The sequence below is a fragment of the Lontra canadensis genome, unplaced genomic scaffold, assembly GCF_010015895.1.
Source record: "Lontra canadensis isolate GAN:19392208 unplaced genomic scaffold, GSC_riverotter_1.0 scaffold204, whole genome shotgun sequence".
Taxonomy (NCBI): Eukaryota; Metazoa; Chordata; class Mammalia; order Carnivora; family Mustelidae; genus Lontra; species Lontra canadensis.
Genome location: NW_022631198.1, coordinates 503450 through 523747, shown reverse-complemented (window position 1 = coordinate 523747; position 20298 = coordinate 503450). Strand labels below are relative to the sequence as shown.

Below are 20298 nucleotides of genomic sequence, written 5' to 3'. Positions count from 1 at the left end.
ACCTGAAACTATTATCACACTTTATCTTAACTAACTGGAATTTAAATAGAAACTTGAAACATAAAAAAAAAAAACAATACCTAAAGAATAAGATGACAAACTAGATGTCATCAAATAAAACTTTTGTTTATTAAAACATGTCATTAAAGAAGTATGTATATAAACCAAAGATATGGAAAAAATACTTGGACTATTTGTAAAATTTGTACCTGACAAAGGACTGCTATCCAGAAAATATTAAGATCTTCAACAACTCAAAAATAAAAATAAAAACAACATAGTATAAATTAGTAGAACATGTTAATAGATGCTTCACAAATAAAACATACAAGAATGAGCAATGAACACATGAAGAAGTGTGCAATGTCATTAGTCATCATGAAAAACAGACTAACATTATGATGAGAAACCACTACATATGACCCGAATGGCTAAAATGAAAAAGACTGACAACACTGACTCTTGGCAAGATTGTGGAGAAACTGGAAGTTTTCAGAATTGTTGGTGGGAGTTTAAAATGTTACAGTTACTTCAGAAAATATCTGTGTGTTTATTGTAAAACCAAACACATATTTACCCATGATCCAGAATTTCCAACCCCAGTTATTTATCCAATAGAGTTAAAAGCATGTTTACAATGACAACAACAAAACATATGTAAGAATATGTAAACCAGGTATATCCATAATAGCCTGAACTTTCTGGAAACATTCCAGGTATCTATCAGTACGAGAATAAATAAAAAACTGTGATATATTTATAAATGGAATATTACTCAGCAATAAAAATGAACTATTGATACCTGTGAAATGAAAATAAAAATATAAGCTGACAGTGGAGAAAAGATGTTTTCCTAATGAAGGGAGCATGGGTTTCTGACAGGAAAAGAGTAGCAGTGTTTATTACAATAAGTATTTGTGTATTTTCCTCTAAGCTTTAAGAAATTGTCCACTTTACTGTTTCGTGTATGTTTCCTGCTTTACAGACCTACACTCAATTATCAGAAGTATTCAGTCTTACAAGGACATAAAAGGTAGAAGTGCTTTCAATGGAGTTTCCTTAAATCTGCTCCAGTTTGTGCAACTTCTGGAGACATTTGTTGGTGAAGATACCCCCTTGAGTGTCAGTGAGACCCTCACATCCTTTTTTAAGAGAGGCTATGTTGAAACAAAAGAAGAGAAAATAAGTGGCTTAGAACAGGTGAGTAATATTGTTTATCAATAAAACAGGTGGGGTCATATTATTAGTAAACCTCTCAACCTCAGTTGCTCCTAATGTGGTCCTTTAAAAATGTATAACCAAGAGGTCGTTGGTGGCTCAGCTGATTGAGCATCTGACTCTTGATTTCAACTCAGGTCTTGATCTCAGGGTCGTGCATTCAAGCCCTGCATTGTGCTCCACAAGGGGTGTGAAGTCTACATAAAAAAGAAATAAAGTTTGTTTAAAAAAAAAAAGTTTATGATCAAGCTAATTGCTTTATTTCAATGAGCATAGCCATTAAGTATTTAATTTTATGGTCAAATGTTCCGAGATCACACTGCAGAGAATTCATTCCCCTAATAATAACATGATCACTGGTGGCAGGAGATCTTTTATTGCAGTTTTCTTTTTCCTCCTCTGAAGCTTGAAGAGCAGATTCTGAGGAGCAGATATGTGTATATGCAAAAAATGCATTTGTATGCACACTGCTGTGTGAATTCATTTACTAATGCACATACCTAGGGGTACAATTGTGATTTGTACATGTATTTTTTATTCATGTGAATCCAGGTGATACATATTCCCTAAGAACTTACTACATAGTTGAGTGATAGGTGCATACACATTAGCTGATATAAACAACTTATGTGCCCTTCTATGAAGTATGTAGCTTACATTACCAGGCATATTCACTCATCTCAGCAGCCTTACGAGTCTTCTCAACCTAATTCTAGAGTTCATATCCCTTTTGCCTCCTCAGTTGCAATTCCCCCATTTAACCAAATGCTATATATTCGCTTTCGTTTAGCAATTAAATCTATCTGGATAATAATTTAGTTACTATCTGACTGATGTAATTAACCTGGTAAAAAATCTGAAAGGTAAATAAAATCAATGTCAAGTTAGATCGATGCTAAATTATAAATTATAAATTACAAAAAATAATTTTTGAACATAGTCATTTTTCATTGTTTGAACACTGCCTTCACCCTGCATATCCCACCAAGAAGCCAGGTAGAGCATGCCGTATGTTTATCACATTCCTGAACGACCAGCAAGGGAGTGGAGAGGAATGAATCAAAGTTTCTTAAGGAGTGTAGCCCCTTTCCTAAGTTAATGTGCTTTAGTCCAATGCAGAGAATGCCTGTTTTTTGTTTTATTGTGTTTTGTGTTTTTGTTCTAGGAATGAAACAGAGAAACGGTATTTAGAGGATTCAAGTTAAATGCTTTACATTTGCCTTTGGCTCAGGTTATGATTTCAGGCTCCTGGGATGGAGCCCTGCTCGATCAGGGATCAGGATCCCTGTTGGGTGGGGGGAGTCTGCTTCTTCCTCTCCCTCTGCTGCTCCTCCTGCTCTCTCTCTCTCTCTCTCTCTCTCTCCCCCTTCCTCACGTTCTCTCCTCTCTCAAATAAATAAAATCTTCTAAAAAAAATTAAATGCTTCAATTTCCCATTCTATCATGTTTAGTCCCAGCTTTTTTTTATAAAGCTGTTTTTAGAAATAGTGCAGCACTTTTGAGGGAATAACCATAGGATGGAGGCTTGCACGATGGAGAGTGTGTCCTGTGCTTTGTTATCCTGTTTCTTTTTTTTAATTAACATATAATGTATTATTTGCCTCAGGGGTACAGGTCTGTGAATCATCAGGCTTACACATTTCACAGCACTCATCACAGCACCTACCCTCCCCAATGTCCATAACGCAGGCACCCTATCCCTAGCACCCCACCGCGCAGCAACCCTGTTTGTTCTGTGAGATTAAGAGTCTCTGATGGTTTGTCTCCCTCCCTATCCCATCTTGTTTCATTTTTTCCCTCTCTACCTCCCACAACCCCTCACCCTGCCTCTCAAATTCCTCATATCAGAGAGATCATATGATAATTGTCTTTCTCTGATTGATTTCGCCCAGCATAATACCTTCTAGTTCCATCCATGTCATTGCAAATGGCAAGATTTAGGTTTTTTGATGGTTGCACAGTTTTCCATTGTATATATATACCACATCTTCTTTATCCATTCATCTATTGTTGGACATCTAGATTCTTTCCATAGTTGTGGACATTGCTGTTATCCTGTTTCTATTCTAGGCTAGACAAAATGTTTCCAGAGCCCGACGGGAACTTCTCCTAGAAGCTGTGTTTCAGAAGTGGGACAATGATGGCTCAGGCTTCCTGGATCTGAAGGAAGTTGATGAAGTCTTGTACACATACAAGGAGGGTATGGAAAAAGAATCTATGAAGAAAGGTAAAAAGATAAGGATTTTCTTATTAAAGCTGTGGCAACAACTTGGCTTCAAATTTTCCAGTACTATGACATATACAGTTAAAACTCTGGTTCTGAAACCACAAGACACCACTTCACACCTATTAGTATGGCTATCTTTTTTTTTTTCAGCTTTATTGAGATATAACTAACATAGAACATTGTGTAAGTTTAAGGTGTACAGTGTGTTGACTTGATACATTTATATACTGCAAAATGATTACCGCCGTGGCATTAACACCTCTGTCACTTCACGATTACCATTTCTTTTTTGTACTGAGAACGTTTAAGATCTACTCTCTTAGCAACTTTTAAGTATATAATACAGTATAATCACCATGCTGTATATTAGATCCACAGAACATATTCATCTTTTAATAAAAGTTTATGCCCTTTGGGACACCTGCCTGGCTCAGTCAGTTAAGCATCCAGCTCTTGGTTTTTGCTCAGGTCGTGATCTCAGTGTCATAGGAATGAGCTCCAGGTTGGGCACTGCACTCAGTATGGAGTCTGCTTGAGATTCTTTCCCTCTCCCTTTGCCTCTCCCCCTCCTTGCATGCATGCTCTCTCTCTCAAATAAATTTTTAAAAACCTTTTTTAGAAAAAGATGTTTATACCCTTTGATCAGCATTCTCCCATCTCCCCTACCCCCAACCCCTAAGAACCACCATTTTATACTCCGAGTTTGGCTTTTTTAGATTCAGTATGTAAATAATATCATATAATATTTGTCTTTCTCTCTCTGATTTCACTCAGCATAATGGCTTCAAGATCCATTCATGGCAGCACTCCATCTTTTTCATGATGGAATGATATTCCTGTGTGTGTATGTGTGTGTGTGTGTGTGTAGGAATCACATTTTCTTTATCCATTCATTCATTGATGGACACTTGGGTTTTTTCATATCTTGACTATCATGAATAATTCTGCTATGAACATGATGGTACAGATATCTCTTCGAGATAGTGATTTCATTTCTTTCCATTAGATACTCAGAAGTGGAATTGCTAGATAATATGGCAATTCTATTTTTAATGTTTTGAGGAACCTCCATAATGTTTTTCCTAGTGGTTATACCAATTTACATTCCCACCAACAGTGCACAAGGGTTCCCTTTTTTCCACATCCTTGCCAACGCTTATTATCTCTTGTGTTTTTGACACTAGCCATTCTGACAGGTGTGACATGATATTTCATTGTGGTTTTGATTTGCATTTCTCTAATTGTTAGTGATGTTGAGTATCTTTTCATGCACCTTTTGGTCATCTGCATGTCTTTGGAAATACATCTATTCAGTTTCTTTGCCCATTTTTTAATGTCTTTTTTTTTCTGTCTAGTTGTATGAGTTCCTTATATATTTTGATTAATCCCTTATCAGATATATGATTTGCAAGTATTTCCTCCTATTCTGCAGGTTTCCTTTTCATTTTGTTTTTTGCCTCTTTTTTTGTGCAGAAACCTTTTAGCTTCAGGTATTCCCACTTATTTACTTTTGCTTTTGTTGCTTATGTTGTATGGTTATAATTTTATTGGATGGGGAGATGAACCATGAGAGACTGTGGACCCTGAAAAACAATCCAAAAACAATTTTGGAGGGGTGAGGGGCGGGAGGTTGGGTGAGCCTGGTGGTGGGTATTATGGAGGGCACGTATTGCATGGAGCACTGGGTGTAGTGCATAAACAATGAATGCTGGAACACTGAAAAGAAATTTAAAAAACAAATAAAAATTTTTAAAAATAGAAAAATCTTAAGTGTTGTCAAGGATGTAAAGAAGGTAGAACCTTCACGCATTGCTAATGGGAAGTGTAGAAAACAGAGCTATCAGGAGTGGAATGTATCATATGGTGCTTTTCCCAAGACCTTAATTCTCCATTTTTAGATCCCCTCTGTGTACCTAACTACCCTCACTCTTAAGTTTTAAAAAAAATCCCAAAATTTCCTCACTTCTGCATATTTTCTCTTCTTATTGTATCTCTTTGCCTGTACAAGGTCTGTTTCATCTCTCAAGTAGAGCTGGTTTGTAAGTTTCTCCTGAATTTAACAATTTAACCACTTAATTATCCTCAATGACTTTTTTTCTTAATGACTTTTCTTTTCCTATACTACATTTTTCTTTTCTGATCAATACTTCCCAATCAAAAGTTACTAAAATTCTTATTCCAGTATAAGAAGTTTCCTCATTTATTTGATTAGATTCCAATATAAACCATTTTGCTTCACTGGGTTTAAAGATTTATCTGGTGACTTTTACATACTAGATTTCCAATTCTTAAAGTATACAGTGAATGACAGAAGAGAATGATCAGAGTTAGTTAAGTTCTTCAAAACTTTCAAAGTTGCTGTATTCACTGACCTTCAAGTGTACCTAAGCTTATCAATTGTCATGTGTTCTTCATTCACTATGTCTTCTCCAAACTTTACATTATACTACACTACTTGTCTTAGACTACATTCAAAGAATGAAGCTTCAAAGGGCACAATGAGGTGCTTTCCACTTAAAAGGAAGGCAAATTTCATAATACAGAACCATGTTCTATAGAGGAAAGAACACTACACAATGCTCAAGAGAGTTGGGTTCCAATGCTGGATCTTTCATTTAATGGTCACATGGCCAGCGGTTTCTGGGTGGCTCAGTTGTCTAAGCATCTGCCTTTGGCTCAGATCATGATCCTAGGGTCCTTGGATGGAACCCCACATCAGGCGCCCCACTCAGCAGGGAGTAGGCCTTTCCCTCTTCCTCTGCCTCAAATAAATAAGTAAAACAAAAGAAAATTTTAGTGGTCACATGACCAAAAGCAAGCTACTGAACCTCAACAGATCCAGGTGTCCTCATTTGTAAAAGGAAGGAGTTAGAAATGATGATTTCTAGAATTTAAGAAACCTGAGGATGATATTATAAGGAAATTCCAATATGTATGACTGAACTACAGCAATAGGGGTAGAAAGCATAAAATGTAATGGGTTAATCCCAGTAGATGAGAAGGAGGAAAGTAATGAGGAGGCAGAATCTGCTGCCAAAAATAAATTTCTGCAAGCAGGAAGAACAAATTATTCTCTCCAAGGGTAGGCTTATACAAAATGATTCTCTCTGAACACATATTGGTAGCCACCTGGCCTGAGGAGATGATTGCTGAGCTGATAACCATATGGAAGAAGAAAGGCAGATTTAGCTTCCTTAGAAAAGGAAGAAAATTCTAAATTCAAACATTAGCTAATAACTGATCAGCAAATCTTCAAATAGCTCTTTGTTGGTTTTGTTTTGTTTTGTTTTGTTTTGTTTTGCTCTATCCTTCTTATCTATTTCAGTGTCAAGGATTAAAAATTGAATAAAAATTGGAGAAATAGGATAAATCCACAGAATTAGAAATTTCTATAAATGTTTCTGCTGGTATCCTCAAAATGCAAGTTTTTTATATGGAAGGGGCAACTTGAAACTTTTAGCCAGCAATTTTCCCTTTTTATTCCTAATACAGCCTAATCTTCTGAGAAGAAATATTGCATATAAAAGCTGTAAAACATATGATCTGCCTCTACTGTAGAATTTAATGGAATAAATAACTCTTTCCCCATTATTTCCCAAGGAGTAGCTATTAACATTTGTTGGATATATACAACTTTTAATTTTCTATTAGATCTGCCTCAATATATAAGTTTTATTTTTTTAAGTAGGCTCTACCCTCAGCGTAGCATGGGTCTTGAACTCCTGACCTGAGATCAAGACCTGAGCTAAAATCAAGAGTTAGATGCCTAACCAACTGAGCCACCCAGGCACCCCTATGTAAGTCTCCATTTAAGTAGGACATTTAACTTTCTTAAAGTTATAACATTTTGGTGATTTATTTTGTCACCAAATTCCAGAGATCTTGAACATTTAAGAACCATATTTATTTAGAAAATCTCATTGAAAAACTCACATGGTGGTGTTTTGTTTTTTTTTAAGAAACTGAAAACTGGATAAAGAAACTGCTGTTTTTTCACTCTGGAACAAGGAATCTCTAAGAAACTCCTCAGCCTTTCCTTGATTGCCATGACTTTGACATTTTTGAAGATTATAGGCTGGTTGTTTTTAGTATGTCCTTTTAGCTTGGCCTAACATTTCCTCATGATTAAATTCAGATTATTCACTTTAAGCAGAAATATCATGTAAGTGATGCTGTATTTTCTCATTGAATCTTAGCAGAAGTGCCATGATAATAACATGGTATCTGTGGAGGCTCCTCAAAAAATGAAAAATAGAACTACCCTATGATCGATGATCACTCTGCTGGGTATTTACCCAAATAATACAAAAACACTAGTTCGAAAAGATATATGCACCCCTATGTTTATTACAGCATCATTTACAATAGCCAAACTATGGAAGCAACCCAAATGTCCACTGATAGATGGATGGATAAAGAAGATGGGATATATATACACACACTATACATACAATGGAATATTATTCAGACATAAAAAAGAATGGAATCTTGCCATTTGCAACAACATGGGTGGGCCTCGAGAGTATTATGCTAAGTGAAATAGGCCCCCCAGAGAAAGACAAATACCATATGATTTCACTCATCTGTGGCATTTAAGAAACAATACAAAGGGGTGGGGGAGAAATGAATAAAAAACCAGATTCTTGACTCTAGAGAACAAATGGATGGTTAGCAGAGGGGAGGTGGGTGAGGGGTTGGGGGAAATAGGTGAAAGAGATTAAAGAGTACACTTATCTTGATGAGCCCTGAGTAACATACTGAATTGTTGAATCACTATATTTTACACCTGAAACTAATATAACTATGTTAACTACACTGGAATTTTTTTTTTTAAATAGTATCTGTCAGTCCCTACCATTTAAAAATTACTTTTTCCCTTTGTAATTAACAAGTTTTTTGTGGTTGTACTTTGAAACCATAGAAATATCCCCCTTTTTTAAGGTTTTATTTTTAAGTAAATTTTAAAATATTTTTTTAAAAGTATTTTTAAGTCCCTGCACCAGGTGCTTGAACTTACAACCCCAAGATCAAGTTGAATGCTCTACCGACTGAACCAGCCAGCCCCCCACTTCTTGCCAAACTTTTTGTTCATTTATTATAACAATATGTATTCATGGTTTCCTATCTTACCCAATAGGCTGTGATCCAACACTATCACTATTTATTTTAATGTTCCTATTGTCCCAGATTTGACCGATTGGGAGTCCTTTCAGTCTGGACATCCCCTCCTCTTCCCTCCAACATTGTTGTTGTTGTTTTTTTTTAAGATGTTATTTATTTATTTGACAGAGAGATAGAGCCTGAGAGCACAAGCAGGGGGGATAGCAGAGGGAGAGGGAGAAAGCAGGGAGGCGCATGTGGGGCTCAAGCCCAGGACCCTGGGATCCTGACCCGAGCCAAAGGCAGACACTTAACCAACTAAGCCACCCAGGTGCACCCCCCTCCTATATTCTATTATGAAAAATATCAGGGACACGTGGGTGGTTTAGTTGGTTAAGCATTTGACTCTTGTTTTTGGCCCAGGTCATGATTTCAGGGTTGTGAGATTGAGCTCCCTGCCAGGGTCCACACAGTCTGCTCAATCTCTCCCTCAGCCCCTCCCCTCACTCATGTGTTCGCTTGTTCTCTCTCTCTCAAAAATTTTTAAAAATTTTTTCAGACATATAGCAAAGCTCAAAGTATTTTACAGTGAGCACCTATATACTCATCCCCTAGAGTCTACTATTAACATTTTACTACACTTCAAAAAGTATCTATTTATTCATCTCTTTATCTCTCTGTCCTTCCTTCTATTTCTCTTAGTTTTGATACATTTCAAAAGAAACTGCAGACATCAATACATTATTCCTTAAACACTTCAGCATGTGTATCTTTAATTAGAGTTTGATATATGTTAACAGTTTTTTTTTCCTTTAGGGTAAAATTACACACAACAAAACACACAATTTTTAAGTGTACATTCACTGAGTTTTGGCAAAGCATAACTTGTGCATCCAATACCCCTATTAAGATACAGAACACAAAGTTCCCTCATGCCTCTTTCTTATGCATTCCCCATCACCAAATTACTAGGACAACCATTCTTTTGGTTATTTTCCACTATAGATATGTTTTATCCCTTCTAATCCATATAATCCATATTTATGGAATCATTTGTATGTACACGTTTGCATAAGGCTTCTTTGACTCAGCATACTTTTTTTGAGATTCTTACACGTTGTTATATATACCAACAATTTGCTTTTTTTTCTGAATAGTATTCCATTATATGAATATACTACAGTTTGTTAGTCCATTCTCCAACTGATAGACATTTAGACTGTTGCCTGTTCTTGGCTATTGTGAATAAAGATGCTATAAACAATCTTGTACAAACCTTTTGTGTGGATATATGTTTTTATTTCTCTTTAATAAATACCTAAGTAGGATTTATAGGGTAGGGGTATTTTTAGTTATCTAAGAAACTGCCAGAAGGTTTCCTGTGTCCTTTTCACATGTATCTATCAGGCTTTGAGCCCCTCCTTGCTTTGCACAAGGAGATCTCCTAGATTCATCTTATACTTTCCCTGCACCCACCCAGGAATCACAAATCTCTCCAAGGAACCCTGGTTCTCCTAGTGGAGAATGGTATTTAGAGGCCAAGATCTTGGTTCTACACATGCTTATTTCTCCCAGGTCACTGCTCCCAAGTTTCTCTTGGGGAATGTGTGTGTGTGTGTGTGTGTGTGTGTGTGTGTGTGTGTGTGTAAACATTCACATCTGTACATACCTCCATAAATATCTATTAATATTTTTTTAAATATTTTATTTATTTGACAGAGAGAGAGAGAAGTCACAAGGAGGCAGAGAGGCAGGCAGAGAGAGGGGGAAGCAGGCCCCCTGCCGAGCAGAGAGCCCGATTCGGGCCTTGGTCCCAGGACTCTGAGATCATGGCCTGAGCTGAAAGCAGAGGCTTAACCCACTGAGCCACCCAGGCACCCTAAATATCTATTAATATTAAAAACCATAAGTTCACAACCATACTTCCTAGGCCAAAATAGTAACAGGGTTCATTCTAGTTTTCTCCCTTTTTTGTAGCTCCCTTCTCTGTTGTTTTATCTATCTATCTATCTATCTATCTATTTGATCAATCCCCCATATGGAACTAATCTCCCACCCCACTGTCCTCTTCCCCACACTGATGTGTTTTCCTTCTTACTACACTTAAGTTCCAACATCCTGTATTAATCTCCCTTCCCACAGTTTCCCTCCTTACTCTGCTCAGACTCTGACATCCCATACCGGATCCCCCTTCCATGTGAATGTCCTTCACACATCCCTTAGGTTCTGACATTCTGTGCAAGCCATCTTTTCACATAGATGCTCTCCTCAGTCTACTCAGGCTTTTGATTCCTTGTGCTGAGCTGACCTCCTACCTGGAAGTCCTTTTCATTTTTCTTGGGCCCTGATTCCCCATGCCGAACTGTCTCTCCACATGGATACCCTCCACACTCTGTTTAGGTTCTGACTTCAAGTCAAGCTGTCCCTCCATTTGGATGCCCTTTTCACTCTGCTCAGGCCTAAATATCCCATGTGGATATCCTCTTCTTCCAGCTTGGGTTCTGATACTCCAAGCTAAACAGCCTCTGCAGGGCCACGCTCTCCACTCAGATAGGCTGAAGATTGCCAGCCTTCATGGTTAACATCTTCACCTGCTCAGGCTCTGACAGCCCATGCCAAGTGACTTCCTGAACAATCCTTACCCAACTGGATTCAAATACCCCACTCTGGGCCACCATGGCTTGCTTTGATCAAGAGCAGATTCTTACCTTGTCTTGCCCCACCAATGGCTTAGGACTTAATTGTTCAAGAAGGGAAAGGAATAAAAGGAGAAGAGGAAGAAGATATTGAAGAGGAAGAACCCACAAGGTACTTCTAATTTAATTCAAGACTATATCAGTCAGGACCCTTTGAGTCCAAGTAATAGAAAACTCAACCCAGAGTGGTTAAATGAAAAAAGGCTTTATTGTTTCATATGATGGAAAAGTCCTGGGCAATTTCAGGACACAGCCAGATTTGGGAGTTCAAACAATGGCATTAGGAAAAGTGTCTGCTTCTTTCTTTTTGTCTTTTTCAGTCTGATCCTCCTCTTTTCTATGTTTTTTTCTTTTATATTTTATTTATTTATTTGACAGACGAAGATCACAAGTAGGCAGAGAAGCAGGCAGAGAGAGAGGAAGGGAAGCAGGCTCCCTGCTCAGCAGAGAGCCCGATGCGGGCCTCGATCCCAGGACCCTGGGATCATGACCTGAGCCGAAGGCAGAGGCTTTAACCCACTGAGCCACCCAGGTGCCTCTCCTCTTTTCTATGTTTTGACTCCATTTTCATACAGCCTTTCCACTTGTGGGAACCAGGTCCAGTCTCACAGCCTCACAGGTTTATTCAAGTCCAGTGGGAGTAAAAAGGAAAATGTCCTCTTCCTAATAATTCAAGCAAAGTGTCTAGCATTGGACTCAACCAACCACTCTAGCTGAGGGAGTAGAATGTCCTGACTGGTTTAGGCCCACGATGCCTGCTGCATCTCTCGAACCATGAGTGAAATCCCATCCAAACACACAAAGGGAGATAGAGTGGAGTAGTTTCCCACAAAGCAAAATTTGGGATACAAGCAACAGGAGAAAGATGAGTGTGGATGCTAAAGAGCAATAATCAACAAAAGCCCAACTATAAAAATGAGAAGCTTTCATTGATAAGATGACTAAACATACCAGGCAGTATCTGTTAATTGTCAAATTATTTATCTAACATATAATAATATCAGATAAATAATTTTTTATTTATTTATAAATAAAATTTATAAATTTTTATTTTATAAATAAAAGACATTTTATTTATAAAATATTTTTATGTTTTCTTAAGAAAATATATTTTCTTAAGGGCAGAGGGAAAATTGGGACTGATACAGAAATGGCAGCTTGTCATGTCCACAATAGCAAAACTATAGAAAGAGCCTAGATGTCCATCAACAAATGAATGAATAAAGAAGATGAGGTACACACACACACACACACACACACACACACACACACACAGTGGAATACTATGCAGCCATCAAAAGAAATGAAATCTCGCCATTTGCAACAACGTGGATGGAGCTAGAGGGTATTATGCTAAGTGAAAGAAATCAATCAGAGACAGACAATTATCATATGATCTCTCTGATATGAGGAATTTGAGAAACAAAACAGAGGATCATAGGGGAAGGGAGGGAAAAATGAAACAATATGAAACCAGAGAGGGAGACAAAACATAAGAGACTCTTAATCTCAGGAAACAAAGTGAGGGTTGCTGGGAGGGGGTGGGGTGGAAGGGATGGGGTGGCCGGGTGACAGACACTGGGGAGGGTATGTGCTGTGGTGAGGGCTATGAACTGTGTAAGACTGATGAGTCACAGACCTGTACCCCTGAAACAAATAATACATTCATTATGTGTTAATTGAGAAAAAAAAAAAAAAAAGAATGGCTGCTTGTCTTCCAAGGGAAGCAGAAATTGTGGTAGAAGACTTCTTCAGGAAGGAGAGATTTTGAAATTTAAAATTTAAATGAGAAGGGCACATACCCTATGATTTATTTATAATAATATATAACATATAGTTTATAATAAGTGTCAAAGAAACTTACACATGTGCTCCAGGAGACATGTATAAAAATGGATGCAGCTCTGCTCATAAGGGCAAATCCTGGAGACAGACTGCATGCCCACAGACAGGAGAATAAATCCATGGCAGTAGGCTCACAAAATGACATACTATGTAGTGGTGGAAATGAATGAGTCCCAGCCAGAAGAACAACATGAGTGGATTTGGTAGCATGATGTGGAATAAAAAAGTAAGTCCCAGAAAACAACATATAGCATGATGTCCTTTTTCTGAAGTTTACCAATAGACAAAACTAATTTAGAAGTATATTGTTTAGAAGCATATACACACACACATACACAATAACACTATTGGGTAAATAAAAGGAAAGGACGAATAAAGCAAAAGCAAAACTTCAGGATGGGGGCGCCTGGCTGGCTCAGTGGGCTAAAGCCTCTGCCTTCGGCTCAGGTCATGATCCCAGGGTCCTGGGATCGAGCCCCACATTGGGCTCTCTGCTCCACGGGGAGCCTGCTTCCTCCTCTCTCTCTCTCTGCCTGCCTTTCTGCCTACTTGTGATCTCTGTCTGTCAAATAAATAAATAAAATCTTTAAAAAAAAAAAACTTCAGGATGTTGGTTGGGGTGTGGGGAGGCAGGGGATGGAACAAGGTCAGGGTATAGATATGCTATTGGTATTGTTCAGGTGTGGTAACACATTAGTAATTGTACAATTAAAAAAAATAAAAGGTATGGATGCAGAAGTGTGCAAGGCATGGTCAGGACCATAAGTAGAATGGAGATAGTGGAGCAATTAGATTCAGTTGTACAACATAGTGATTCTGCATACATTATGCTATGCTCACCTCAAGTGTAGCTGTCATCTGTCACTGAATGTGGTAGGACTTTGAACCAGGGAATTGCATGATGCAAGTTGTGTTTCATTTTTGCCTGTTGCTATCTTTTTATTAGGTATTGTTTAGAATAGTTGGGGGTGTGTTTATGATTATTCAAATGCCATGATTAATAAAAGCCTTAAGTTTGACTTAGTGCCTTTGAGGTTCATTCTAGTTGTATGTTATCTATTTATTTAAAAAATGTTTTGTATATAGTTGACACACAATGTTACATTAGTTTCAGGTGTACAACATGGTGATCCAACTTCATATGTTATGTTATGCTCACCTTAAGGGTAGCCACTATCTGTCACCACACAGCACTATTACAGTATCATCAACTATATTCCCTATGCTATGCCTTTTATTCCTGTGACTTACTCATTCTACAACTAGAAGTCTGTATCTCCCACTCCCTTTCACCCTTTCTGTCCATTCCCCTATCCACCTTCCCTCTAGCAACCATCAGTTTGTTCTCTGTATTTAGAGGTCTGATTATGCTTTTTTTGGTCACAAGTTGTGTTTTAATTTAATTTTATAAATATGTATTGAACCTTACTCTTAGTAATCCAATTATGTATAAAATGATTAGTACTGGTTTGGGATTATGGTAATAGGAATGGAGAGAAATGGAAACAAGATACATTGCCAAAGGCTAACAGGATAGGATTAAGTGGCCTATTGGATATGGGAGGTAAAAAGTAGGGAGGAGTCAAAGTTGACCCTGGTGTTTCCCCCACTGCTGAGTGTGGTAGAGTTAAAAAAAACAAAACAGAGGGGCACCAGAGTGGCTCAGTTGATTAAGCATCCAACAGCTGATTTTGGTTCAGGTTATGATCTCAAGGTTGTGAGATCAAACCCCACATCCAGCTGGGTGTGGAGCCTGGTTAAGATTCTCTGTCTCCCTCTTCCTCTACCCCTCCCCCCACTCTCCTCTCCCTCTTTCTCTGTCTCTCAATCTCTCAAAAAATAAAAAAATAATTAAAAATAATAATTTTTTTTTTAAAAAAGCAAAACAGAAACAGGGAAGATGACACAAGACATCTTGAGCTCAATACAGGAAGTCACTGTAGGGGTTCTGTTGGGCTTTGAGATGCCTTTGAGATACCTGGTTTTCCATGGTGAGCAGTTGTCAGGGGCTTCAGTCAGCTATAAAAGAGGAATGGAAATTTCCCCCATAGATAAATGAACTTTTGATTAGTTCTTGGTTTTACGTTTATGTCTTTTAGCCAAACTACACATCCAATTTCCAAAGCCACACCCTGACCAAGAAGTGAGGTTGTCTTTAAAACAGTTTCAGAAATACATAGAATTGGTTGTATCTGAACTCAGAGGCAATGAAGATCATGTTCTGGAAAGTGTTGTGGAGTTTCTGATGAATACTTTAGAAAGGAGCCATACTGAGAATTTGAGGAATTGTGCCAGACGAAAGTGGCTATACCAGATCCAACGTGCTGCAAAGACAAGTGGGGTGTCCTTGGAACCAGTGTACATGAAGACTTTTAATGCCCTCACCCAGGTAGGTTTTCCTAAGGTGATATATAAGAGGAGAAACATCCTCATAGTAGGGAGTGCTCAATGGTTTCACAGGGAGCACTTAACATTCTCTTGAAAAATCACTGGGTACTGCTATAGAAGTTGCATTCATTCCCAAACGTCACAATGACCCAAAGCCTAGGAAAGAGGCAACTGGAAGGATTGTAGGTTGGGAACGTAGAAGTAGAGAGGAAAGGTATAAAAGACAGAATCATGTCTTGTGATTCCTAATTTCATTTTTGCTGAGAGTCAAATAAGATTAGAGCAGAAAATAGACTAATACTGAAAAATACCTGTAAGGAGATGTGCAGGCACTTCAAGCCACATTTCCCTTGCATGATGTTTCAGGAGTTGGTTTCAAAAGGTACTATTTAAATCATAAAGTCATTATAAAGAAGGATCCAACATCACACAATATTTCATAGCACTGCCTAGAAACACACGGGTACTATTATAGAATCTTATAGAATCATGTCACTTAAAACACATGCCTCTGATGGGACCACTGCCCACAGCTTTGCCATCTTCTCCAAGACTCCCAGCTGGCTGCTTCTCCCAGGCGGAAATAGCATGGCTGTCTTCTATATATGTCACAGATTCCACTAGTCCAGGGAACCTGGAGTCACACTGCAACACTTAAAGGACTCATTTACTGAATGGCTGAATTATCCAACGTAGTTTGAAATGGTTTGCCCAGGAGCAGAAGACTGATCTAGAAAAGAGGTTATTACTCCAACTTGCTTCAGAGATCTGTGGTACATTTTTGTTAGTTACTCTATAGATCTTTTATGTAGAAAAGACAGAATAAAGGCAGAGGGGGGAAAAAATAAGAAAGAAAAGCAGACCTAAATACATAGAAAGAGGAGACAAAGATCAAGGAAAGGATCTTTCATGTCCCCAACTTATAGACATGCTCAATATATGTGTTAACACATAGTGTTGTTAATAACATTGTAGTATCTTAGGTACAGAGAATTTTCAGATATTTGAATTCGAAAGATTAGTTGCATAAAGTCTGCAATCTGGGGCCCCAAGAAATTTTTTCTCAACATAAATCAAATGTCATAGCCAAACTATGTTAAGAATTCCTTGAGAGCATTTTTTTCTACATTCACTTCATAGTAGATGGTGAAAATCTACTCAAGAAATATGAGTGAAATGAAGCCATCTTCTTGCCCTAGTCCTCCAAAATAAATACTTTTAACTGAAGCCCAGACAATATGACTATAGTTTAAAGGGATCCAAGTTTTAAACTTCTAAATTTGAGTAAGAGGAGAGATTTTTTTAAAAGATTTTATTTATTTATTTGACAGAGAGACACAGCGAGAGAGGAAACACAAGCAAGGGGAGTGGGGGAGGGAGAAGCAGGCTCCCCGCTGAGCAGGGAGCCCGATGTGGGGCTCATTCCCAGGATCCTGGGTTCATGACCTAAGCTGAAGGCAGATGCTTAACAACTGAGCAACCCAGGCAACCCCCTATTTTTTTTAAGTAAACCAGTTTAGTAGACATAAAATAAATTGATTCTACTCATTAAGACTCAGATTTGGGAGACAGCTGTGGTGCCAGCCTTTTTCCCACTGCCCATTGGGGTCAGATGCTCAAACAGGCTAATGAAGAGGCATGATTAAAATAATAGCTCTTTGGCTATTGGCAAATACGTGGTCAGAAACATTTTGCCATAGGACGCTGAAGCCCATGGGAATAAGAAGATCAGTGCTCACATTGCCCTCTTAGAAGAAAACCTACTACTGCCTGACAGAGGGCAAGTCCTGTTGAGGAACGTAGCTTGTACATTAGATGATGCTCCATTTGTGCTGAACAGAGTACTCTATCGGGACATGAAGGGAATCAGGTAAGAATTTATGAAGAGGTTGCTTTTACCCTTCTAAAAAAATAATTCCCTTTCTGAAGTAAATGAGTATTGAAATCCTAGTTAGCTGCCCACTAGAGAAATGCCTCAGGTCACCATGCTCCTGGAGTGGGAGGTGATGGGTTGTTAGTCTTGAGTAATTTCACCTGGTCATTTCTAGCACTCATTCCCAGGCACTCTGGGACTCAGGGACTCTGCTTCACAACATCAGCACCATTGATTCTGCCTGCTTTATGAGTTATATCTCCGGCATCCTGTTTACATGTGTTTACCCTGTTATGACCTAAGCTCATTTTTTAAGTCTTTTTCTCAAGTTAGACTCTCCAAACCAGCAATTTCATGAGTCCACTTCTCTGACATACAATCCCAATAATTACAAGTGGAGAATTTATTTAATTTCCTGCACAGTTTCATCTAAAGCCTTTCCTGGGCCTTTCTACCGTCTCCATATTCCTATTCCTCAGCTTTACAGTAGTGGATGAGGGAAAGCCAATACACGTGCCCCAAGTTCAGCACCATGGGAACATCTTTTTCTGGAACACTTCTGTCAAGAAGAGTGATCAAAATGGATCATTCCTGGCTCTGCCTCTTCAGGATGCACATATGAGGATCTTTGGGGTCATGGCTGTTGACACCCTGAAAGATCCCAAAAAAATTAACATCTTTGTACCTCATGAGATCAGATTCTATCAGGTAAGTCATGGAGGAATTCTTCAAGAACAATGGTAGGATTGCCTCTCCTTCTATATTTTTAAAAAACAAAACCTAAAACCAGATGAGAATAAAGCTGTATATATAGATTATGTCATCCTACTGTTCCTGTTCACTGTGTGTATCTGTTTTCAGAGAGGTTCCCCATTACACATGGAAGAACCCTCAGCCTCAGTTGCCTGTCTATGCCTCAGTCTCTCTGGGGAGATGCTAATATGTGTCCCACTGCACTAATCATAGGAACAGCATTTTATGCTGTAGGACTGAAATCCAACCATTAGACTAATAATTAAGACCCACAAAGTAGGAATGAGCCTTGAAAAGGTACACATTAATGTGTTATTAATAGGGGAACCTAGAAATCTTTTACTTACCACAAATGCATTCCCATGGCTCTTGGTTTGATGTGATGTTATGATTTTTGAGAATGAAGAATGAATGAAAAAGCCTAAATGTGTCTTGAGTATGCATGTTTTCTAATTAGATCACAGAAAAGATGGGCACTTTTAAGGCAATAACTGGACCATTTCTACAAGCATTTTTATTTGGTTTTATGAATAGGAACTGCAGAGAAGGAAGATTGCAGCCTTTACGGAGGTGATCACCTGAGATATAGCAGCAATCAGGAACTTGCTAGGCTTTTTTTTTTTTTTTTTGATATTTAAACTTTATTTTATTTTTTCACTGTTCCAAGATTCATTGTTTATACATCACACCCAGTGTTCCATGCAATATGTGCCCTCCTTAATACCCACCACCAGGCTAGGCTTTTATCACTCATTCTCCTCTAAGCCCCTACCTCTTTATGTTTATTTACCAGGATTTCAAATTTTCTCTTCCTGGGGCCCATGGATGGCTCAGTCAACTGAGCGTCCCACTCTTAGCTTCGGTTCAGGTCATGATCTTGTGGTCATGGGGTCAAGCCCCACATGAGGCTCAGCGTGGAGTCTGCTTGAGATTCTCTCCTTTTCCCTCTGCCCCTCCCCTTGCTTACACTTTCTTTCTCTCAAATAAATAATAAAATCTTTAAAAATAACTAAATAAAATTTTATCTTCCTGTTTCCTGGATGTATAATTGAGGAATGTGGTAGAACCTTTTTCTCTGGACATCTGTTAAATAATATTTACTCTCATTGGACCTAAGAATGATGTGAAGATATTCAAAAGAAGATGAAGGAGAATGGAGTTATCAGTGGGGGAATTACAGATAGCCTTGTTAGAGAATATGTCAAAATGATTTTTTTTAAGGTTTTATTTATTTATTATTTATTTATTTATTTATCAGACAGAGATCACAAGTAGGCAGAGAGGCAGGAGGTGAGAGACGTAGGGAAGCAGACTCCCTGCTCAGCAGAGAGCCTGATGCGGGGCTCAATCCCAGGACCTGGAGATCATGACCTGAGCTGAAGGCAGAGGCTTAACCCACTGAGTCACCCAGGTGCCCCTCAAAATGAATTTTAAATTGACTCTCTTACACTGCCTGGGCTCATAGTGCTACTTAGCTCCTGGGACACACTGTTGCTGCTCTCCTAAGTACAATGGTGGGGGGGGGGGGGATGTTGTATCCCATAACAATTGACACAGTGCCTCTGATACAGAGTAAGGAGTTAACATTTATGCTTTCAATATAATACCGAGACATGTTCAGGAGTGACATTGATCTCTAGGTCAATGTAGTTGACCATTTATGTTTGGGACTTTGTTTCATTTCATGCCAAGAATGAAGTAACATTGTGAAAATAAAGTATTATGTGGGAAAAAAAAAAAAAAAGACTCTCCAGCCCCTGGAGGTAAAAGCTCCTGGGTTACCCTGAGATGCCTTGGGTCTTATTATAAAATTCACATAGTTGTAAAGGATTTTTGGTTCCTAGAGTCTATTGTTATTATTATCATCATTATCATCATCATCATCATCATCATCATCATCAGCCAAGCAGAGAAAGACAACAACCATACATTTTCACTCATGTGGAACATAAGGAGTTGTGCAGAGGACCATAGGGGAAGGGAGGGAAAACTGAATGGAAAGAAATCCTAGAGTCTCTTGACAACAAGACAACAGATGGGTTCTAAGGACTTCCTATCCCTTCTCTGTGGAACAGGCTCTCTTTATGTCTATGAGAAGACTGTTTAATCTGACATGTTGCAGGCCTTGGAACAGAGCACAGCCTGTACTACCGATCTGATGACAGAAGCCACATAAAAATCCTATCAAGGGAACTCCT

At 38.4% G+C, this 20298-nt stretch overlaps 1 protein-coding gene across 1 annotated transcript in view; it reads left to right on the top strand.

The window, feature by feature from the left end:
- The window catches only part of EFCAB5 (EF-hand calcium binding domain 5), a 115803-nt gene that overhangs the window by 70595 nt on the left and 24910 nt on the right, over positions 1–20298 (top strand). The window contains exons 10-14 of the mRNA XM_032848468.1: positions 986–1200; positions 3289–3445; positions 15186–15475; positions 17175–17344; positions 17827–18055. Coding sequence (XP_032704359.1) covers positions 986–1200; positions 3289–3445; positions 15186–15475; positions 17175–17344; positions 17827–18055 — 1061 coding nt within the window. The remainder of the gene's footprint in view (positions 1–985; positions 1201–3288; positions 3446–15185; positions 15476–17174; positions 17345–17826; positions 18056–20298) is intronic.